The sequence below is a fragment of the Palaemon carinicauda genome, chromosome 2 (assembly GCF_036898095.1).
Source record: "Palaemon carinicauda isolate YSFRI2023 chromosome 2, ASM3689809v2, whole genome shotgun sequence".
Lineage (NCBI taxonomy): Eukaryota > Metazoa > Arthropoda > Malacostraca > Decapoda > Palaemonidae > Palaemon > Palaemon carinicauda.
In genome coordinates this window covers 59,058,946-59,083,429 of record NC_090726.1, presented here as the reverse complement: position 1 = coordinate 59,083,429, position 24,484 = coordinate 59,058,946, and the positions used below count along the sequence as shown (strand labels likewise).

Here is a 24,484-nt window from a genome sequence, read left to right as displayed (position 1 = left end):
AGAGAGAGAGAGAGAGGGAGAGAGAGAGAGAGAGAGAGAGAGAGAGAGAGAGTGTGTGTGTGTTGTTTTAAATGTAATAAACAAAAAAATTTGATGGGTTATAACACATTGGTGCTTATGTAATATCAACTGTATAGACGGTTTGAATAAGTTAAGAAATGGTATAAACGATACTTTGTTAGTGTATTCGTACGCTCTCAAGAGCGGCAGCTAGACGTCAGCTGATCTGATCACAGCCAAAAGTAAAACAAAAAGAAATGTTATTTTGATAATAAATAAATTTTTGAATATACTTACCCGGTGATTATATAAGCTGCAGCTCTGCTGCTCGACAGAAAACTCTACGTAAAAAATCCACCAGTGATCGCTATGCAGGTAGGGGGTGTACTTCAACAGCGCCATCTGTCGTGCAGGTACTCAGTACTCATTGTAAACAAAGAACTCAATTTTCTCCTCGGTCCACTGCGTCTCTATTGGGGAGGAAGGGAGGGTCCTTTAATATATAATCACCGGGTAAGTATATTCAAAAATTTATTTTATTATCAAAATAACATTTTTCAATATTTAACTTAGCCGGTGATTATATAAGCTGATTCACACCCAGGGGGGTGGGTAGAGACCAGCAATAAATGTTTACATTATTATGAGCTAAGGATTTTTTATTTCATTTTAGCAGTTATCAAAATAACAAACATAAAATAAATAAGTACCTGGTAAGGAAGTCGACTTGAACAATTACTCTGCCTTTTTAAGTACGTCTTCCTTACGGAGCCTCGCGATCCTCTTAGGATGCTGAGCGACCCCCTAGGATCTGAAGTATGAAGGGTTGCAACCCATACTACATGACCTCATCAAAACCTCTAATCTAGGCGCTTCTCAAGAAAAGAATTTGACCACCCGCCAAATCAACCAGGATGCGAAAGGCTTCTTAGCCTTCCGGACAACCCAAAAACAACAATAAAAACATTTCAAGAGAAAGATTAAAAAGGTTATGGAATTAGGGGAATGTAGTGGTTGAGCCCTCACCCACTACTGCACTCGCTGCTACGAATGGTCCCAGGGTGTAGCAGTTCTCGTAAAGAGACTGGACATCTTTAAGATAAAAAGACGCGAACACTGACTTGCTTCTCCAATAGGTTGCGTCCATTATACTTCGCAGAGATCTATTTTGTTTAAAGGCCACTGAAGTTGCGACAGCTCTAACTTCATGTGTCCTTACCTTCAGCAAAGCTTGGTCTTCCTCACTCAGATGGGAATGAGCTTCTCGTATTAACAGTCTGATAAAATAGGATAAAGCATTCTTTGACATAGGCAAAGATGGTTTCTTAACAGAACACCATAAAGCTTCTGACTGTCCTCGTAAAGGTTTAGTTCGTCTTAAATAGAACTTAAGAGCTCTAACAGGGCATAAGACTCTTTCTAGTTCATTTCCAACCATATTTGATAGGCTTGGAATATCGAACGATTTCGGCCAAGGACGAGAAGGTAGCTCGTTTTTGGCTAGAAAACCAAGTTGTAAAGAACATGTAGCCGTTTCAGATGAAAATCCGATGTTCCTGCTGAAGGCGTGAATCTCACTGACTCTTTTAGCTGTGGCTAAGCAAACCAGGAAAAGAGTCTTTAAAAGTGAGATCTTTAAAGGAGGCTGATTGTAGCGGCTCGAACCTTTCTGACATGAGGAATCTTAGTACCACGTCTAAATTCCAACCAGGTGTAGCCAAACGACGCTCCTTCGTGGTCTCAAAAGACTTAAGGAGGTCCTGTAGATCTTTGTTGTTGGAAAGATCTAAGCCTCTGTGACGGAAGACTGATGCCAACATGCTTCTGTAACCCTTGATAGTGGGAGCTGAAAGAGATCTTTCTTTCCTCAGGTATAAAAGGAAGTCAGCTATTTGAGTTACAGAGGTACTGGTCGAGGATACTGATACTGACTTGCACCAGTTTCGGAAGACTTCCCACTTCGATTGGTAGACTCTAAGAGTGGATGTCCTCCTTGCTCTAGCAATCGCCCTGGCTGCCTCCTTCGAAAAGCCTCTAGCTCTCGAGAGTCCTTTCGATAGTCTGAAGGCAGTCAGACGAAGAGCGTGGAGGCCTTGGTGTACCTTCTTTACGTGTGGCTGACGTAGAAGGTCCACCCTTAGAGGAAGAGTTCTGGGAACGTCCACTAGCCATCGAAGTACCTCGGTGAACCATTCTCTCGCGGGCCAGAGGGGAGCAACTAACGTCAACCTTGTCCCTTCGTGAGAGGCGAACTTCTGCAGTACCTTGTTGACAATCTTGAACGGGGGGAATGCATATAGGTCTAGATGTGACCAATCTAGGAGAAAGGCATCTATATGAACTGCTGCTGGGTCCGGGATTGGTGAGCAATATATTGGGAGCCTCTTGGTCATCGAGGTTGCGAAGAGATCTATGGTAGGCTGGCCCCATGTGGCCCACAGTCTCTTGCACACATCCTTGTGTAGGGTCCATTCTGTCGGAATGATATGTCCCTTCCGACTGAGGCAATCTGCCATGACATTCAAGTTGCCTTGGATGAACCTCGTTACTAGAGAAATGTTTAGATCTTTTGACCAGGTGAGAAGGTCCCTTGCGATCTCGTACAACGTCATAGAGTGGGTCCCTCCTTGCTTGGAGATGTACGCCAAAGCCGTGGTGTTGTCCGAGTTCACCTCCACCACTTTGCCTTGAAGGAGAGACTTGAAGCTTTTCAAGGCCAGATGAACTGCCAGTAGCTCCTTGCAGTTGATATGCATTGTCCTTTGACTCGAGTTCCAAGTTCCCGAGCATTCCCGACCGTCTAATGTCGCGCCCCAGCCCGTGTCCGATGCGTCCGAGAAGAGAACGTGGTTGGGAGTCTGAACAGCCAGGGGCAGACCCTCTCTGAGGCTGATACTGTCCTTCCACCAAGTCAGGGAAGACGTCATCTTCTCGGAAATGGCGATCGAGACCGCTTCTAGCGTCTTGTCCTTTTTCCAGTAAACAGCTAGGTGATATTGAAGAGGACGGAGGTGTAGTCTTCCTAACGAAACGAACTGTTCCAGGGATGATAGTGTCCCTATCAGACTCATCCACTGCCTGACTGAACATCGTTCCTTCTTCAGCATGTTCTGGATGCATAACTGGGCTTGACTTGTTCTGGGGGCCGACGGAAAAGCCCGAAAAGCTTGACTGTGAATCTCCATCCCTAAATACACAATAGTTTGGGATGGGACCACTTGAGACTTTTCCATATTGACCAGGAGACCCAATTCCTTGGTCAGATCTAGAGTCCACTTTAGATCCTTCAGACAGCGACGACTGGAAGAAGCTCTTAGAAGCCAGTCGTCCAAATAGAGGGAGGCTCTGATGTCCGCTAAATGAAGGAATTTGGCTATATTCCTCATCAGCCTCGTAAACACAAGAGGAGCTGTGCTTAGGCCAAAGCACAGGGCTTGAAACTGGTAGACAACCTTTTCGTAAACGAATCTCAGAAAAGGTTGGGAGTCTGGGTGGATGGGGACGTGAAAGTAAGCGTCCCTTAGGTCTAAAGAGACCATCCAGTCTTCCTTTCTGACCGCTGCTAGAACGGACTTTGTGGTCTCCATGGCGAACGTCTGCTTTGTGACAAAGACATTCAGCGCACTGACGTCTAGCACCGGCCTCCACCCTCCTGTCTCCTTTACCACTAAGAAGAGACGGTTGTAGAAGCCCGGGGTTTGATGGTCCAGGACTTTGACTACCGCTCCCTTTTCTAGCAAGAGAGACACCTCCTGTTTCAATGCTCGTCTCTTGTCTTCCTCTCTGTACCTGGGAGAGAGATCGATGGGAGACGTTGCTAGAGGGGGTTTTCGTACAAACGGGATCTTGTACCCCTCTCTGAGCAACTTCACAGATTGTGCATCTGCGCCTCTCTTCTCCCAGGTCTGCCAGAAGTTCTTGAGTCTGGCTCCCACTGCTGTCTGAAGAAGGTGGCAGTCAGACTCTGCCTTTTAAAGGACTTGGTTCCTTTCTTCTTCCCACGTCTCCCTTCGGCACGAGCACCTCCTCTGCTGGAGGCTCTGCCACGAAAGGGCGGAATAAATCTGGACGCTGGAGTGTCCATCCTTGGTCTTGACAAGGTAGGCAAAGGGGTGGCTTTGCGGGCAGAGGACGCAACCAGGTCATGGGTGTCCTTCTGAATCAAAGAAGCAGCAATCTCCTTAATCAAGTCCTCTGGAAAAAGGCACTTAGAGAGAGGAGCAAACAGAAGTTCTGATCTTTGACACGGTGTCACTCCAGCTGACAGGAAAGAGCAAAGGTTCTCACGCTTCTTGAGGACTCCGGATACGAACGATGCAGCAAGCTCACTAGATCCGTCACGTATGGCCTTGTCCATGCAGGACATGATGAGCAAGGAAGATTCCTTCTCAGTCGGGGAGATCTTCCTGCTCAAAGCTCCCAGACACCAGTCCAAAAAGTTGAAGACCTCGAAGGCTCTAAATACTCCTTTCAACAGATGGTCTAGGTCCGAAGGTGACCAGCATATCTTAGAGCGTCTCATGGCTAGCCTGCGGGGAGAGTCTACAAGACTTAAGAAGTCGCCCTGGGCAGAGGCAGGAACTCCCAAGCCGAGAACTTCTCCCGTGGCATACCAGACGCTCGATCTGGAAGAGAGTTTAGCAGGGGGAAACGTAAAGGCTGTCTTCCCTAGACTCTTTTAGGACTGCATCCAATCTCCTAAAACTCGTAAAGCTCTCTTGGACGAGCGTGCGAGGACGAGTCTCGTAAAGGCAGGCGAGGATGACTGCGTACCTAAAGCAAACTCTGACGGAGGAGAGCGTGGAGCCACAGACACAAACTGGTCCGGAAACATCTCTTTGAACAGAGCAAGAACTTTTTTAAAGTCCAAAGAGGGTTGCGTGGACTTGGGCTCAAAGAGGGTTGCGTGGACTTGGGCTCGTCAAGGTCCGAATGTGGTTCATCAACGTGTGCCGCATCGTCATCATCAGAGAGTCCATCATCCGAGAATTGAGGAGGAAGCGGCAATGGAGTAGGTATCGGCTGGTCAGCTGAGTCCGGTCGCACGGGTGCACGCGTGACTGAACCGGACGCAACGTCATGGAACTGTTGCCCAGTCTGTGAGCTGGCAACAACCATAGCAGCGCGGGGATGCACAGCGTCTACTCCAGACTGTCTAGTCTGATGTGGGCGAGCAGAGGCAACCACACTGGGTTGCGGAGGTTGACGCACCGCGTCAAAACAAAACAACTTTGACGGTTGTTGTACCTCGCGAACGTCAACGAAAGGTTCCGTGCGTCGCTGAACGTCAACATGCGGCTGGCAGGGTACACTGGAACGCATGGGTGGCGGGACTCTCTCAGCTGGAGTGCGCAAGAAGGTCGCCTCAGCGTCCACAGGACGCACAACCGTGGTTGGTTGTAGGCAAGAGGTAGGTGCAGCAGCAACCTTCTCCGCACGAAAGTCCTGCATCAGAGACGTTAATTGGTACTGCATGGTCTGCAGCAAAGACCACTTAGGGTCTGCAGGAGCAGGTGCGGCGACAGACGGTGTAACTGCCTGAGGCGGTACCGCTTTGCCTCTCTTAGGAGGTGAGCAGTCATCGGAAGACTGCAGCAAGTCCGAACTGACCCAGTGGCTACAACTGGGCCGTTGGACTTGCGCGGAAGGGACCGACTTGCGCTTAAGAGGTCGTGAGACCTTGGTCCATGGTTTCTTACGAGAAACCTCTTCCGCAGACGAGGAATAAATGGGCTCTCTCGTCTCTGTGTGGGTGGGGCGATCTTGGGTAGATACGCCCAAAACCACGGAGGGAACGTCTGTTCGCTGATTAAAGCCTCTCGAACCCTTTGGTCGTACGACATTGCTTCTCCCCTGGACTTGGGAGCTTGCAAGAGGTCCCGGACTAGGAGGACGACAGGCACGAACAGACGAACCCTCAAGCGCAACACTATCCACAACACTATCACTCACTTTATCACTTCCCACTGCACTCTTACACTTCAGCTCCTTGACGTCCGCCATGAGCTGGTTACGGTCACTAGCCAAGGACTCAACTACCTCACCCAGAGCTTGGATGGCACGCATCATATCTGCCATCGAAGGTTCCTGAGTGCCAGAAGGGGGATTAGGAGCAACCACTACAGGGGAAGGAATAGGTTGTGGGGCATGAGGAGAGGAAAAATCAACGGAACGAGATGAACTTCTCCTGACTCTATCTCTCTCTAGCCTACGTGTATATTTCTGGAATTCGATAAAATCGAATTCCGAAAGCCCAACGCATTCCTCACATCGATCTTCCAATTGACAGGTTTTATCCCGACAATTGGAACAAACGGTGTGAGGATCGATAGAGGCCTTCGGAAGACGCCTTGAACAGTCCCTAGCATTACACTTCCTGAATTTAGGGACTTGAGAAAGGTCAGCCATTTTGAATTGGTCAAAGGGGAATTCAAAAACTATCCAAAGTCATCAACAAATAATCCGATATCAAAAAAAGAATGCAAGGATTTATTGAAGAGAAAGCCTGCACAGCGAAAGCTCAAAACTAGAAACGTGTACTTCACCAAATGGTTGTGAAAACAAATCCAGTTAGCAACAGCGAATTAGTAGGTCTTGCCGGTAGCACGACAGAGAGAAAATTGAGTTCTTTGTTTACAATGAGTACTGAGTACCTGCACGACAGATGGCGCTGTTGAAGTACACCCCCTACCTGCATAGCGATCGCTGGCGGATTTTTTACGTAGAGTTTTCTGTCGAGCAGCAGAGCTGCAGCTTATATAATCACCGGCTAAGTTAAATATTGAAAAATCAACAATACTCGATTTTTAAAACATACCCGAAATTTAAAAACAAAAGTACACGCTTTCTTAATGTGCAATTAACTATTCAAAGAGTAGCAATTTTCTAGAATAAAATGATGTTTCCCAAAAAATAGTGGTTTGCTGATGAAATCGGATGCCGTATTTTTAGCTACGATTGAAATGGATGTAGACTCGGCATAAAGTAAAACAAAAAGAAGTGAACAATACTCGATTTTTAAAACACACCCGAAATTTAAGAAAACAAAAGTACACGCTTTCTTAATGTGCAATTAACTATTTAAAGAGTAGCAATTTTCTAGAATAAAATGATGTTTCCCAAAAAATAGTGGTTTGCTGATGAAATCGGATGCCGTATTTTTAGCTACGATTGAAATGGATGTAGACTCGGCATAATTTTTTCGTTTCGTATTTAATTGACACTAAGAAAACTAAATTTAGTTTCTTCATCTATATGTAAGTATTGTATAACACGAGAGAGAGAGAGAATGAATTAGCTGTTGTAATCGAATGCCGTGTTTTTAGCTACGATTGAAATGGATGTAGACTCGGCATAATTTTTTCATTTCGTATTTAATTGACACTAAGAAAACTAATTTTAGTTTCTTCATCTATATGTAAGTATTGTATAACGAGAGAGAGGGAGAGAGAGAGAGAGAGAGAGAGAGAGAGAGAGAGAGAATCAGCTGTTGTAATCGAATGCTGTGTTTTTGTTTCGTGAGAAATTGATCGCCACGACTAACAACAACCTACTGTACTGAACTTTACAGTATTATACAGACTACTGTAATATGATAAAGTAAAATATTTGTAATAACCTATTTTATATGAAACGGGGCTATTTGTTGACTTCTACGGCTGAAAATCGTAGACATATGAGTTAGGTTACGCTTACTCTAGACCAAAATTTAACACTAACGACTTACGAACAATCCAGCTTACGAACAGACTCTCGGTCCCTATTGTGTTCGTAAGTTGGGGACTGTCTGTACTCTGCTTTCTGTCAAACAGATCAGCCTAAATGGTTACCTTTTACTTTAGATAGTGATTAACAGAGCCATCTGATGTAAGCATAGGAGGCTATTACATCTACATGTTCCTGGTTTGTACCAGCAAGGGTTCTTTTATGGTTAAATTTTATTACTTTTCAGTTGAAGCATAGTCTTTGAGCAAAAGCTCCAAGTTGAGTATAGTCATTCCTAGTCAAATCTGATCTGTTACCCTTTCAAAGATGGTAAGCCTCCTGTTTCTCCAAATAAGCACATCTACAATCATCATTGAATCATGGTTTGGCTTTCACTCAGTACCCGAGCACACAGGAAATGATATGCCCATCAATTATGTTGACTAGATTCTCAATCAAAGGAATAACAGGTTCAACACTATTGTGACAAATTCAAGCTTTTTGTTGAGCTTTTATACATTTTGCTTCATAAACCTTATTTTTTTCTACTTCTGTTACATTTTTAACTTAAGAAGACCATGTTGTGATGTAAGCTTTCAGATTAGAAAAAAATACATACATACATATATATACACACACATATATATATATATATATATACAGTAGGGTCCCGAATTATGCGAGAATTTGGTCGATTAATGACCTCGTGTAAATGGAAAATCGCGAATTTTGAAACACACAACTAACAGAAATAATTCCATTGCGGCCATGGCAACCAGCAATTTGCCTATTCAAATGTGTTTACTACCCATTTCCAATACTTTCTTTGTACTATACTGTATTTTTTTATAATATCAAATTGTTCTTGTAAATAAATAAAACATTTAATATACTTTAAAGTTCTAATAACTTGAAAAATGGTTAAAATTACAACCAGGATAGGTGTAAACACCATTTATTTCCCGTTATAACACAACCCAAAATACAGACAAATTTTAATGTTTGTCATATCTATTGTATAATACAACTGGTGAATAGCAAAACCATCACTCTATAGACTAGCTTGTTGTATGATTGAAGATCCAGAATTATCAAAATAAAGGCGATTTTATATCATGCGTTTCCTAAACACGCTAAAAAGCACAATAGAAAACGACAACCAATGTTTTGTTTACGTTTATCTCTGATCACAACGAAGAAACAGACGCATTTATACATCTGTGTTTTTGAATTGACAGCAATTTTACCAAGTATAGATTATATGTTGAATTTGTTATTACCAATGTTCTAATTATTTTTTATTAGAACTTTCAAATAAATGAAATGAATGCCATTTATGAAATGTTTTTCTTTATGATGCCGCCTGAAACGGAAACCTTCCATTTGTTTACGCTCCATCTTCGATCATAATAAACAAACGAATGCATTAAACACACATGATCTAAGTCATAACTAATGATATTACAAACATTTAGTAAACATTATGTTATTACAAATATTTTACTTACCGTATCCATATAAATTCCTAAATTCGTAGCAAAGCTGGAAATTTTTTTTTCCTTATGCGTTTAATCCACAATAGCAAACTGCCGCTAATGACAGAGTGATAACTTACGATAATTCTAAACTGTTACGAAAGATAATTGTCCATTCCATATCCAAAATACTTTTCTTAACTTCAGTTATAAGTCAACTTGTACCCACCTCAATTATGGATCCATATGCAAAAAAGGTAAAAGAAGAAAGTACTAGGCCTATTTTTAAAGTCACCGAACAATTAGGTTACCGCTATAACGTTCGATGTGAGAGAGAGAGAGAGAGAGAGAGAGAGAGAGAGAGAGAGAGAGGGATGGTTTTTAAAGTACTAAACAATAAATATGATAGGTTATAACACATTGGTGTTTATGTAATATTAACTGTATAGATGGTTTGAATAAGTTAAGAAATGGTGTAAACAATTCTTTGTTATTGTATTCGCGCGGAAGCTAGACATCAGCTGATGTGATCACAGCCAAAAGTAAAACAAAAATAAGTTAGCAATACTCGATTTTTAAAACACACCCGAAATTTAACAACATAAGTACATGTTTTATTATAGCGCAATTGACATTTAAAGAGTAAAACTTTTCTGGAATAGAATGGTGTTTCTTAAAAAAATAGTGGTTTGCGGACGAAATCGGTTACCATATTTTAAGCTATGATTGAAATGGATGTATACACGGTATAATTTTTTCGTTTTGTATTTAATTGACACTTCAAGAAAACCAATTTTGGTTTCTTCATCTATTTGTAAGTATTGTATAACGAGAGAGAGAGAGAGAGAGAGGAGAGAGAGAGAGAGAGAGAGAGAATCAGCTGTTGTAATTGAACGTCGTGTTTTTGTTTCGTGTACCCCCTGAAGCGAGGAAATAATCGCCACAACTAACAATATTCATGTTAATTTCATTCTTAAACTCAAGTTGCCATATGTGAACTATGGTTTTATTTCTTACGGAGAGAGAGAGAGAGAGAGAGAGAGAGAGAGAGAGAGAGAGAGGGGGGATTTCTGCCATCAAATCTCTCTCTCTCTCTCTCTCTCTCTAGATTTTATTTTACCGTCTACTCTACAAAACCAATGTTTGCAAATCAAATGAATAGTTTAAAATATGACAAAATATTGACGACTCGTTACCGAAGTTTAGGCTATTTACTGCCGATAAACGAACCCAGTCTACTCGTGAAAACCTTGAACGCCCAGAGGGAAAAATAAGGCTTTTAAATATACTGTACTAAACAAAAATAATGCTTTAATATACCATCATTAACACTACCATTACAATTATCGTAAGGTTGGAGAAAGATAAAGATTGCCGAGAACGTAACCACATTTCTGTTTACATTTTGTCAGCTGGACTCGCACAGTTAACAGTCGATTTCATTGTTGATGTGGAATTTTATCCTTAAATAGGCTATTCATTATGAAATTATGTTAATGAAATGTAATGTTAATATTGTTTTGTAACATTTATTATAAATCACCGTATTTAGGGCTACCAATATACTTAAAAAGACAATAGATTTGATACATTTTGTAGTGCTTGACTCGCGAACTTTGAACAGCCTCGCAGATACAGAAAATTTATTTTTGAAAAATAGCGATCGCGGAAAAGAGGAATCGTATAATTCGAACACGCTTAATTCGGGACCCTACTGTGTATATATATATATATATATATATATATGCAGAAATTAGAGTAATTTAGTAAACATGTACAGCATCATCTCTAAGGAAACCACAAGTCACAGTCTGTCACTCACTTTAATGTTCGAAGCTCAGTAAGTTCAGCCTCCAAGATGGTCATTCGCTTATGCCTGTTCTTTACTTCTTCAACATTCCCTTTTTCATGTTCTGCTATCTCTCTCCATGCATCCTGAAATAAAAAGATTTCTTATTTTCTTCTAATTTATACTAGATTTAAACTTTTTATAATTTGAACACCAAAATTATACTGATGAAAAAAAGTCTAATTAGCCTTTAAAATTTGGCATAATATAAAAACTGTCACCATTACTTTCTATCTAACATCTGATCCATTCACAAATCATAAAACCCTTAACAAAATGCTAGTTCCAAAATAATTACCAAAAGTCGGCCTAAAATAAGATAAAAAACTTACATCTAAACTTTTCCTAAGGTCCTTCTCTTTCACCCTTTGTTTCTCAAGTGCCAGTTCCATCATCATATCAAAATCCTTTCGGTCATTTTCAAGCTGGCTAAGTCTTTCTTCCTTTTTATCCTATATAAAAAAAAAAATTATTTGTCATACAGATATGATATAAAAAATGAATGATAAATAATTTTAAGCAATGCTTTATATGGTGACCAATGGTTGGTGAGATTGTTTAATATGTGTTTTGTGTTGTCAATGGTACCAGTAGATTGGGTTTGTGCATGTATTGTACCACTATATAAGGGTAAGGGAGATGTGCATGAGTGTTGTAATTCAAGGGGTATTAGTTTGTTGAGTGTAGTTGGAAAAGTGTATGGTAGAGTACTGATTAAAAGGATTAAGGATAAAACAGAGAATGCAATCTTAGAAGTACAGGGTGGTTTTAGAAGAGGTAGGAATTGTATGAAATCCGATTTTTAGTTGGTCAGATATGCGAGAAATATTTAGCAAAAGATAAGGAGGTGTATGTTGAGTTTATGGATCTGGAGAAAGTGTATGATAGAGTTGATAGGGAAGCATTGTGGAATGTGATGAGATTATATGGAGTTGGTGGAAGGTTGTTGCAAGCAGTGAAAAGTTTCTACAAAGGTGAGTATGGAGGAGATGCATAAGAAGAATCAGCTACTATTCTCAAAATTATCATCCCAGAGTACAATATTGTACTAGAAAAAACACAAACCATACCTGAGCAATTCTGATTCCAAATTAATAAAACAGAACAAACCCAATAACCCCATTATGCTCTTGAAAGAAACATAACTTAAAAATCCCAAATTCGTATATAATTTGTATTTTTCCTAACTATACAAACTTAGCTATTTAACAGGGGTATTACTTTTGGCGTAGCTGACGTACATCTGCTTCCACTCCACCATTTGCTGCAACAACAGACCCCAAGTACTTAAACTGATCCACCTCCTCAAGTAACTCAATTTAACATGACATTCAACCTCGCACCACCTTCCCTTCCCGTACATCTCATAACCTTACTCTTACCCACATTAACACTCAACTTCCTTTTTCTCACCCACCCTTCCAAATTCTGTCAAACAAATAAAACAAAAAAGGTGACCTCTCCTCTCTGCGTTCCTCCCACCCTGACAAGGGGCTCAACCGAGTTCGGCTGGTACTGTTAGGGTGCCACAGCTCACCCTCCCCCGTTATCCACCACAGATGAAGCTTCATAACGCTGAATCCCCTACTGCTGCTACCTCCGCGGTCATTCTAAGGCACCGGAGGAAGCAGCAGGGCCTACCGGAACTGCGTCACAGTCGCTCGCCATTCATTCCTTTTTCTAGCACGCTCTCTTGCCTCTCTCACATCTATCCTCCTATCACCCAGAGCTTCCTTCACTCCATCCATCCACCCAAACCTTGGCCTTCCTCTTGTACTTCTCCCATCAACTCTTGCATTCATCACCTTTTTTAGCAGACAGCCATTTTCCTTTCTCTTGACATGGCCAAACCACCTCAACACATTCATATCCACTCTAGCTGCAAACTTTTTTCTTACACCCGTTTTCACCCTCACTACTCCAAGGCCTTCATGAAAACCAAATTGCAAACTAGGGAACAGATGATTACCTTCAGCAAACCTATTAAGACGTTTTGCCAGAAGACGTTTAAAAACTTTAAATATTGGAGTTATGGAAATTGGACAGTACAGTAATCAGTTGGACTTGAGCTACCACAAACACATTTACAGAGTGGAGTAACATTACCAATTCTCCAACAAGTGCTAAAAGCTCCTCTCCTTGCTAACTTGTGCAAAATAAGATAAATTTGGAGCTAAGAAATCTGTTGTCTTTGTAAAAAAACAAGGGAAAAATACCATTTGGATCTACACCTCCATAAGCATCAAGGTCCATCAACAGAGCTTTAATTTCACAAGATCCAAAAGATAAACTATTTAGTTTAGCCTCAGAAAAACAGGAATGAGGAAGTTCGAGTTTCTCATTACTCTGCTTGCTGTCAAACATGTGCCAGAAGGGTTGCTTTTCCTTTGGACAGTGAGTGACAGCCATCTGGTTTAAGTAAAGGAGGAGCTGTTGCATCTAAACTCTCTTAGCAAAAGGTCTAAGCTGAGTACAGTTATTCCAGGTCAAATCTGATAGGCCTCCTACTTCTCCAAATAAGCACGTCTACAATCATCATTGACTAATTGTACTATCACTTATTCTTGGGAATCTGGATTCCTCAAATAACCTAAGAATCATCCTTTGGGAGATCCGAAAAAGAAAATTACCATCGACAGCAAACAGTGAAAGGAAGCTACTTTTTGTCCTTACGGCTAGGAGTCTATACCAGCATGTGTCACAGTGAAAGGCAACAAAAAACTATCACAAAAGTTCATACGTTAAAACTCATGTAGCTACTCCTTGAATGACAAAATGTAATGTCTCATTTCTTTGACAAATCTGTATAGCATTGAGAAACTGTGTTCATTCGAATTGATGTTTATAGAGTTTACCAACTTCTTTGTGCATGCATAGTAAACATTGTACAATAGGAAATAAGAAAGAAAATATTATCGAAAAGTCATGATAAACAATATGGTGGCTGCCATAAATGCCTAGTAGACTTCAGGTCCTTTTCCTTTTATATTGGTATTCACTTTTCAAAAGTTTTATATAACAAACAATTACGCTGTTTAAACTGCACTTTATGGATCAATGTGTCTATTACTACTTGATCAAAATCAACCAATAGTATGGATATTGTGGCAATGGTCTACATGAAACATTGTTCTTCCTGATGCAAAGTATTTACTGGGATAATCAAAATTAAAAAAAAAAGGGTCAACTGGACTGCTTCTAATACAGTATAGTACTAACTTGTTCTCACTTCTATGGATTCTACAGATTTAATCAACTTTTCACGTAAGTAATTATGGCAGGCCATGTAAAAGAGCAACAGAAGAGCACATGCTATAAAAGATTTTGGTCCATATTAGTTAACGCTATGGCTCTAGTAGTGCAAATTAGGGAGAAGTTGCAGTATATACCTTGAAATAGGAGAAATTTTAAGATATGCTAATTTTGAAAAGATGGTAGGGTTTACATAGTAGCTACAGACAACAAAATTGTGATGAAATACTTATATAAAATCATTTTTGGATACTTCAGCACTTAAAACTATGCTTCATCCTATTAAATTGGGAAATTTATACCAGCACCCAAAGTCAATCTTTTCATTGAATGTCACATTACAGAAGTTCTAATAGAGACCAGAATACTTCCAAACAATAATTTACATAGTAATGATAGATTTATATTCCCTATTATTATTACTAGCTAAGCTACAACCAAAGTTGGAAAAGCAAGATGCTATAAGCCCATGGGCTCCAACAGGGAAAAATAGCCCAGTGAGAAAAGGAAAAAAGGAAATAAAAAAAACGATATAAGAAGCAATGAAGAAATAAAATAAAATATTTTAGAAATATTAACATATTTCATATATAAACTATAAAAGGACTTATGTAAGCCTGTTCAACATAATAACATTTGCTACAAGTTTGAACTTTTGAAGTTCTACTGATTCTACTTCCCGATTAGGAAGATCATTCCACAACTTGGTCACAGCTGGAATAAAACTTCTTGAGTACTGTGTAGTATCGAACCTCATGATGGAGAAGGCTTGACACTTAAAATTAACTGCATGCCTAGTATTATGAACAGGATGGAACTGTCCGGGAAGATCTGAATGTAAAGGATGGTCAGAATTATAAAAAAGCTTATGCAACATGCATAACGAAATAATTGAACGACTGTACCAGAGATCAATGTCTAGATCAGGAATAAGAAATTTAATAGACTTTAAGTTCCTGTCCAACAAATTAAGATGAGACTCAGCAGCTGAAGATCACACAGGAGAACAATGCTCAAAACAAGGTAGAATGAAAGAATTAAAACACTTCTTCAGAATAGATTGATCACCAGAAATTTTAAAAGACTTTCTCAATAAACCAATTTTTTGTGCAATTGAAGAGGACACAGACCAAATGGTTCTCAAAAGTAAATTTGCTGTCAAGAATCACACCTAAAATTCTAAAAGAATATACAATGTTGAAGAAACGCTATCAATGATGAGATCCGGATGTTAAGCCACTGCCTTGATGTTGTCATATTCTTTGTTAATTCTATAACACTCAGGTTGTTTCAATTTTATGTGCAAGTTAATGACTCTGAAACCAAACTTAATGATTAATATGAGTATCTGAAAAGTTTGCTACCACACTTGAAAAACATTTAAGAAAAAACCTTAATATATATCTGTACTTTTGTCCCTAGTCTAGGCAACCCAGTCAGTATATAATAATTTGTTTTTTATTTAAACATCAGGTGCTACTTCATTTGTAAATTAATGTAAATCATGCAACAAACTTATTTCGGACAAAAAATTAAACCCAATTTTTTTGGTCCAAAAATCACAGCTGTTTTGCATTCCTTTGTAACCCCATTGCAGAGTATGTATATAGAATGATGTAAAGCAGCATTGTACTTGGGGTATAACAAGCGACCAAAAACAGGATAAACTTTACCAAGATCTTCAAAGTTTCTTCATATTTATTCCGGAGATCGGTCAGCTCCTTTTCCACTTCAGTAAGTCTTGAACTTTTTGGCAAAAGATCCTGGAGTTGTCCCTGGATGATAGAAAGTTCGTGCTTCTTTTCAGACAAACTTCGATTTGCATCAAGCAACAAAGCCTCAGAATCTGAGAGTGAGTGTTGGAGGTTTTTAATTTCTCTCTCTTTTTCTTCAAGCTGGAAAAATACAAAACACCAATGTAGGGTTATGAAAGTTACTTAATAGTTTAACTACAAATTTTAATAAAGCTTAATAAATCTATGATAAATGGAAATAAAAAAGTATAAGTACAATATTAATATACTAGTGTACCCTTGTCATAAAAAATTACTTCTAAATATTTAGATAGATATGCACGCACACACATTCAACCCTTCCCACCTCCTCCCCCATTCCTAACTACAACCCATTGTTATGGCAATATGTGGGAGTGTATGGTTTCAGTGTACCTCTTGGTGTAGCCCCTCTCACCAGGGTATGACTACTCCACCTCCCCCCACCCCCCTGAGTGTGACCTGAAAGAAATACAGTATATATATTTATATTTATTTATATATAGCCAGACACTTGCTCTTATCTTAATACAAAGGAGAGATATCTGAATATATACCTTTTCATAGTCCAAAGGACCTTCAGCCATCTTGCGTTGGAAACTTTCGTCCAACATGGCCAGTTCAGTGCTATGATATTCGGCAAGTGTCTTCATCTCCTTTTCCCAATCATTTAACCACTCCTCCTTTTTGCTCACTTCTTCCATCAGCTTTTTGTTCCGCAACCGAAGAATATGTGTAGGAGTACCTGGAGTGTGAGGCTGCAGAGGTACTCTGGAAAAAGAAGGTTGTACAGTAAGGTTATTTGTTACAAGTAAACAAAGTCTGAAAAGAGAAAGCATAACTGTAGTGACGAAATATGTAACAAAAAATCAAACCATTTATCCAGCTGGATAGGCAGGGCAGATAAGTAAGACAACTACATTTAGTGATAAAATTGCTAAAAACAATTTCTTTAATGATTTCTGTTTGTCATACAACTTATGAAATACTGTATCATATTCATTCTATCTTGACTATAAAGACTGATAAAAGAAATGAACTTGCACTTCTGTGTCATCTAATACAAACCTTCACAATCAGGATATTAATATTGTACCAGTAATAAAAATATTCTTAAGTGTAAAGGACCTTCAATAGAAAAAATACAGTATAAATAATCCAGTCATTTATGGCAAAGCAGGAAATAATCACAACTTACTTAAACTGAGGAACCAGGCTATCTTCTGTCTGACACCCAGTATCAACAGTATCTCCTTGGTGAGGTATTTTGAAATGCACTCTTTTCCATGGCTTATGACTCGAGGAGTCCAAACTGTCCATGCTATTTTCTAATTTTTCAAGTTTTGACTGCTCCGCCAAATCGTTGGTAAAGCTGACTTCTCTGCCAAAACCTAAAAAGAAAAAAAATTATTTACATACCTTGCCATAACTAGCCTTGTGTAAAGAAAATTTCTTTAAGGTCTTGAATAAACCAGACTTTGAAAAAAGGTGACATGATAATGACAATAAAACTTCATGAACAAACTAAGGAAATAAAAGTAAAAACTAATGAATAAAAGTTAAAAAAAAGTCCTTAAATGTGTTCACTTGGCTGTATTTCATATATCTCAATAAATGATGTGAAATATCCCTACACAAAATATTAAAAAGATAAATTACTGGTAAGAAAACATATGAATTACCATCTGATAAAGCAGAAATATTTGGATCACTCTCTTCTGATTGCCCTGACTCCTCAGAGATCTTACGGAATCCTGCTAATAAGGGAAGAGGAACTCTAGGTTCCAGGAAATTGCTGTCAAATCTGACTGGTTCAATGTTGACAGGAGCCATACTCATCCTCATTCCTCGCAATGCTCGCGGTGCAGCCCATGTTTCTCGTCTTAACTTTTTTTTCTTATCCTTAATTAAGAAAAACACCAATTTATTAATTACAACTATTAAAATGCTTTTCTAACAAAATTTATTTCTATACTCCCCTGATATTGATGCTCCTTTTTTATAAGTCGAGTTTATCGACATTTACCACAAATTTTTTAAATTTCCCATTTTCCTTCCTTTTAACAACAAAAATGTTGCGACACTATAGCAGTTAAAGGCAACGAGCAAAGCAGTGACGCCCCAAGGGCTCGTTTGTTATTTCTGCCTCGAAGGTGAAACTATTCCCTATCCACTTGACATCATAAGTCATTGGGGAAAACCGTGTACTTGCATATGACGTCATGTGAATATAGAAGCAAAGGTAGTTAGGTTAGTGTAAGTAACCGGGCAGGCAAGCAAGACTTACCACCCACAAGAGAAGGCTCACTGGCCTTCCGAGATTAAATAAGGTAAAACCCAAAATAGATCATCACAAACTAGCCTAGTAAGCGAGTATTGGCATATCACATCATTATCAGCTCCACAAAAAAAAATAAACACTACACTCTCTATTTCCCTTGAACTAAAAATTTCTTTCCTCAGCTGTTAAGAGAAACAAATAGCAGTCATTTTGTTTACAACGTAGAAGCTTTTCCGCTGTGCAGTGTACAGTAAAACTCTGCAGTTCCACAAAACTAACTTAAAACATAATTCCTGATAGAAACCATGACATGTTAATCCTCACAATGGTTATTTGAAACCCAATGATTTCCGTGTAGAAATGCTAACAGACGACTAGGTAATAAATCAAAATACCTTAAAAACTTTACCACCATCTGGAAGGAGAGATAGTGTACATGTCTTAACGAGACCGATGGAGAAAATTGAAGAATAGGGAACTCTAACAAACTACTTGTCATTAACTGCTAGTATGTCTCAATACGTAACTGGGGCATGTATCTTTTAAAGGGAAGGAAGTATAATTTTTTCATAAATTTTAGGGATAAACATACATAACAGGAGCTTTTGATGAAGCAATGTGAAGATCAGGTCAGTATAAAAATAATTTAATCTTAAAAATTCATCACTTCTATAAACAGTGTTCCCTACCTATAGCCCCACCAATAATTTAATCTTAAAAATTCATCACTTCTATAAACAGTGTTCCCTACCTATAGCCCCACCCTCTCAGTCTTTAGTTGTACCCATCCCTGCACGTTTCAAACATGTCGCTAGTTGTGCAGTGTGTTTATCATATTTTTGTCTTTTAATTCTGTTAAAGTAGTGTAATATTGACTTCTAATCAAACTATACTGAACTAGTCATCTACTGGATAAATAGAACAACACAAAAAAAAAAGGAATGAATAGTATGGTGCACTGTTGGGATTTTCATTTTAATGTAATCAAGATTGATGGGCTTCCTTGAAGCAAGAAAGAAATGATTTATTGTCAGAAGAGAATTGGAGGGATACACATTTCCATCTCAAGACCAGAGCCATCATGACGACGCATGAAATAACCTTCGATTACACACAGAGGGTGGTTTAAATGGTTAAAATAATGAGTCCTTGGTGAGGATTAGAGTGGGAAAGAAGTCTTGATCGAAAACATGAAAAGGCTCCTTCTTAAAACACTTTTTGTCTAAGTAGGATATTAAGGATCACATAACCATTTCGTTAAGTAATCAGTACAGAGGGGGCTGAAATTCAAGACATAATTAATCCACATTTTAGAAAACCCCAGACTTGAAAGGTTATACTAAGGATCATCTGTTAAAAAAATCTAACCTCAAGATCTGGACAACTGCCACCTTGAACGAAACCTAAATTGATAGTTCCCTTTTGATAGGAATGTTACCCAATTGTATATGGTAGTGAAAAATGGGTGTACTTCATAATACAAATAATATACAGCTTTAAATAAATAAATAAGCAAGATGCATAACCTAAAACAAATACAGTATAATCATTGCAATCTAAAGACAACAAACCACTTCCTTGCATCAACTCAAATACATAAAAATAATCATAGAATAAGGTGATGATCTCTAACAATAACAAGATACAAAAGTACTAAAAATACAAGTATGTATTATATCCATTGGAAAACTTATCTATGATGAAACACTGCTGTTGAAAATAAGGACTATAATAAATTACAAACTAAGGCAAGTCAATTCCAAACATAATGAAATACAATAACCAAATTGATGACCAAGATGCTCTCACTTTGGTTGGAAGCTCACTTGCTAGCTACACCAAGACACAAAAGGACTATATAGCTGGTGCTGATGCCAATTAGACTTACAACAGGCCTTCATTAAAAACGCTACTTTTTGCACAAGTACAAATGAATTTCATTATAGTAAATAAAACAACATAGATCAAACATTCTTAAACATACTGGTACATAAAAAAAAAAAAACTTTCAAAAAAGTTCAAATCTTACAATTTTGATTTCTCTGGGATGGCTTGAAACAATCAATTTTGTTTTCAGATCATTGATCTTTAAAAGAAGCTCCTGGTTTATACGTTCTTTCTCGTCGAGCATCTCCCGAACCTGTTAAAATATCAATTATTTACTATTTACAGATAATAAAAGTACAACAGATTATCTCAACACAAAAACTTAGTAAACCAACAATTAATACTATGAGAGGTTTTGGAAACATAATGAAAACTATTTCTACTTATTAAAAATCAAAATCTTAAATGAGTAAAAGAGGCGATTTGAAAAAAAAAAAAAAAAAAAAAAAAAAAAAAACGACGACGACAACCACCACCTTTTAGGGGAGGTGTTGTGTAGTATCCAAGGATTTTCATGAAAAAGGTTAGAACAGGGAATCCAATACAACATAAATTACCAAACATTGTCTCCCTTGCTCTAGGATATGTGTTTCAACGTGCAAGAAGGGAAACACGAGTTCAGGCACTAATGAACAAGTCTCAGTACCTCTAATGCTAAAATCATCTGACAACTGATGACATGTCCTCACTAAGAACCAATACTAATACTGACACCGTCATCTTCCATACTCACCAAGTGAAAATCAAATATCTCGCTTCCTACACAATGCTAGGGAAGAGGAAGGGTCTTAAGACCACACAGGACCTTCGCAAAATAAATTTTTCCTTCATCAAAACCACTTTTTAGGGGTTAATGTGTTTACATGGACTAATACCTAGGCAATTAAAGACTAGACTCGTGACCATAAAAGACAACCGTTTACAATCAAACAACCCAATCATGCATGCGTTGGTGAAAAGAAATACTAACAAGTCTGACATTTCCCGCTTCATGAAAAACTCTGGAGAAGCTAGATACCTGTCAATGTACTTCTGCTGAGGGACCTGGTCAGTGTGCCCCTCTTAAATCCAATTTCCTTCAAAGGCCTAACTGCCACGAACGAGTCAAGTACCACGTACGCATATTGTACTGCTTGAAGTAGTTTCATGTAATGTCTAATGAGCACCTCATGCTCATACCAATCTTTAAGGCTCTGGATGTCCTGAATTTGCTAATATAGCTCTGGATGTCCTGAATTTGCATACTAGCAAAAGAAAATAAAATTCCAAAGAGGAAGCAATTTTTCTCACATCATGAGTTTTTAGGGATGGAGAGAAGATTAGCTTTCTTGACAAGATAGGTCATTAGAATGAAAACAGCCCTTGTTGAAAGGTACTTGTTAGTCTGGGTATTTTGAATGACTACCTTCTGAGGCTGTGGATCTCTACAGTTAATAATTGCAGGGTAGACAACAAACAGAGGTTACCATCCCCCGGTATTAACAGTAATATAAAGAAGGTCCCACACACCCTGAAGAGGCATTTTATTCTTGCCCAAACTGAAGATCCAAAGTCAGAATTAGGAGAATGTCAGAAATAATGGTGATTCAATTCCTGATCTCTCCATAATGCCGAAAGCTCGCTGAATCTTGCTGCCAAAGCTAATGCCATAAAAATATCTTTCTGGAGTAACTTAAAAGGGAAATGGAGGAATTATCTAATTTTGCCATACACTCAAGAACTCAATCAAGAGACAAAGACACTAAAGGGGTTGGTGGAGATGGTCATTATAAAGCAAAAGACTTGGTCGTCTTGTGAAGCATATCCGATTCTATACCCATGTCAAAAGTCCGCTCAAGAGGTTCTACCAATTCCTCTGCCTGCCTGGGTTCTGAAGTACACATCTTTGAGGTTTATTGTCATCATGAAGTCCATAGGCCTGATCGCCCGCCCGACTGTAGTAGTGATTCCGATCTTGAACGCTTTTTGTAGAACACACTTGTTCAGGCCTGACAGGTCTATTACTGATCTTATGCCTCCCGAGCAGCAGTAAATCCAGGCGAACTTCCTCCATTTGTCAGTCGCTGCCTTTACTTCCTCCATTGGGAATAGAGCAGTGCCCATTAGGGAGGTGTTTCTTACATCTCACACTGATCAAACTGTTTATTAGACCTAGGGCTAAGTGATGCACATATGGGTGAAGTGCGTCTGGATGAGGCATGTCTAGATGAAGTGGGTCTGGGCGAGTCACGTGAGGATGAGATATGCTGGGTTGAGGCGTGAGTGGGAAGGTCATATCTGGAAGTCAAAAGATGATCTGGATGAGGTTCATAGATGAAGAGGAGCGCCTGTGTAAGACGTAAGATCCTCCTCTGAGGAGGAAAGATCTAGCAAAGGTTAACCAACAACCTTGCAAGCATGCTCTGGAGGAGACCTCCTGGAGGGGCAAAGGCCAGAGCTTGAAGAGCTGAAGAAGGCACTCATAGAAGCTTGCAGGTCCTTGTAAGAGTGAGATCCTCTGGAGGGGTAGGTGAAGACTAGCACCTCCCAAAGGAAGAGAGCCTAAAAAAAATAAGTCTCCCACAAAGGTCTCTGAGCAAGTCGAGACAAAGAAGGCAGTGTCGAGGTCCCAAGATAACCAATGACTTCTCTGGCAGGGGCTGCAATTGCTCCTGTGGGGGAGGGGTTCCCTCCAAGAATTGCCTGCACTAACCACTCTGGAAAAACCTTCAAGTCTTCAAAAGGGCTACATTGCAAATGTCAACCTGTAATAAAAGACTCCTGTTGGGAGGAAGACTCATTTCCAGAAAGAAATGGGAAGAACTCCCTATCTCGATGCTTGTCAAGGTTAAAGGTTACACCTCACTCCCGAACGGCCTATAGTGGAAGCTGAGGAGAGAGGGAAGAAGGGGAGGTATCGGGGTCAGAGTGAAGTTGAGGCTTATGCAACCTAAAGGATGACTCAAAAGACAGAGAGATTTTGTCTCCTTCTAAAGACTGCATTACCTTGAAGGACAAACATTACAAAACTTGAGCAGATCTCAAATCCCAGTCCAGCAGATCGCTACGCAGAGACGTATCCTATAAGCTATCATAACACACTCATTACAAGCAGCATGGATTCATTCTTTTCACTCGAAGAGGAGCATATCTTTCGCTGAAATCCCAATCGAAAACAATTCATAAACATGCTGGAAAAGGAAAAGAAAAATTAAGTTTGCCAAAAATTCCAGACAGCGGGTCTGTCTGTTCTCACTAACGGCTGCTATCAAAGTGGCTACTCAGTGACCATACAGGAAGGGTGGGGCTTCACGGCTTCCAGCCGGTTATCATTTTCCTTTATGAAGGACAATGATTTGTATTTGTGTTGGAACAAATTCCAATTGTCTAGGGCACTTCAGTACTACAGTTACCGCAGTCAGTTGACAGATTTCTACAGCATTCTTTAGAAGTTTAATTGAAATTGATAACTTACAGGATTAAAAAAAAATTCTCCTTACAAGATTAAAAAATATTTTCTCATGCATGCTCTACCTGAATATGCCTTGAAATTTACAGCACTAAAAAAGGGATTTTGACGAAGGAAAAATCTATTTCTGGGCGAGAGACCTGTGCCGCCCAGTGAAATACTCCTAAAGCACTATTTCCAAGGAATATAACTGCTATATATTACCAGAGAAAAAAAGCATAGGAATGCCAGGTTGAACCCAGCTCGCTCACCTATAAAAGGTGTCGGTATAATATACTGGGGCGTGATAATTCACAACCAGAGGTCTCGCACTATTTAGATATCTCCTCTTCAAAATCCCCGCCACAGCGAGGTGCCGATCAACACTACTACCACTAACCCAACCCACGCCAGTGACGTCACTCCTCATAGCACCCAAGGTTTGGGGCCCATGTTGGGAGGGTTCACTGGGCGGCACAGGTCTCTCGCCCAGAAATAGATTTTTCCTTCGTCAAAATCCCTTTTCTGGGCTCCGAGCTGTGCCGCCCAGTGAAATAGTACCAGAGAAATGGTCCCAAATCTTGGAACAATACCTGAGGAAGTAAAATAAAATTCAAAATAACAGGTAAGAGGATAGCAAGACATAGTTGATTAAGGTTCACTATGTTCAGGAGGAATCACATTCCCTGCTGCCACTGTAGCAAATATTAAGGCTTCCAGAGGTTCTAAGCAGTGGCGTTTAAATACTGTTGGAGACTTCCAGCCTGTATATTTAGTAAGTCCAGTGAAGTTCATAGTAATTAACTGAGGTAGCTACAGCTCATATATCATGGACGT

At 39.4% G+C, this 24,484-nt stretch overlaps 1 protein-coding gene across 1 annotated transcript in view; it reads right to left on the bottom strand.

Moving 5' to 3' along the window:
* The window catches only part of LOC137625304 (centromere-associated protein E-like), a 138,239-nt gene that overhangs the window by 78,829 nt on the left and 34,926 nt on the right, over positions 1 to 24,484 (bottom strand). The window contains exons 10-16 of the mRNA XM_068356137.1: positions 20,363 to 20,473; positions 17,735 to 17,954; positions 17,251 to 17,443; positions 16,610 to 16,823; positions 15,954 to 16,175; positions 11,361 to 11,480; positions 11,002 to 11,114 (exon numbers count right to left, since the gene is read on the bottom strand). Coding sequence (XP_068212238.1) covers positions 11,002 to 11,114; positions 11,361 to 11,480; positions 15,954 to 16,175; positions 16,610 to 16,823; positions 17,251 to 17,443; positions 17,735 to 17,954; positions 20,363 to 20,473 — 1,193 coding nt within the window. The remainder of the gene's footprint in view (positions 1 to 11,001; positions 11,115 to 11,360; positions 11,481 to 15,953; positions 16,176 to 16,609; positions 16,824 to 17,250; positions 17,444 to 17,734; positions 17,955 to 20,362; positions 20,474 to 24,484) is intronic.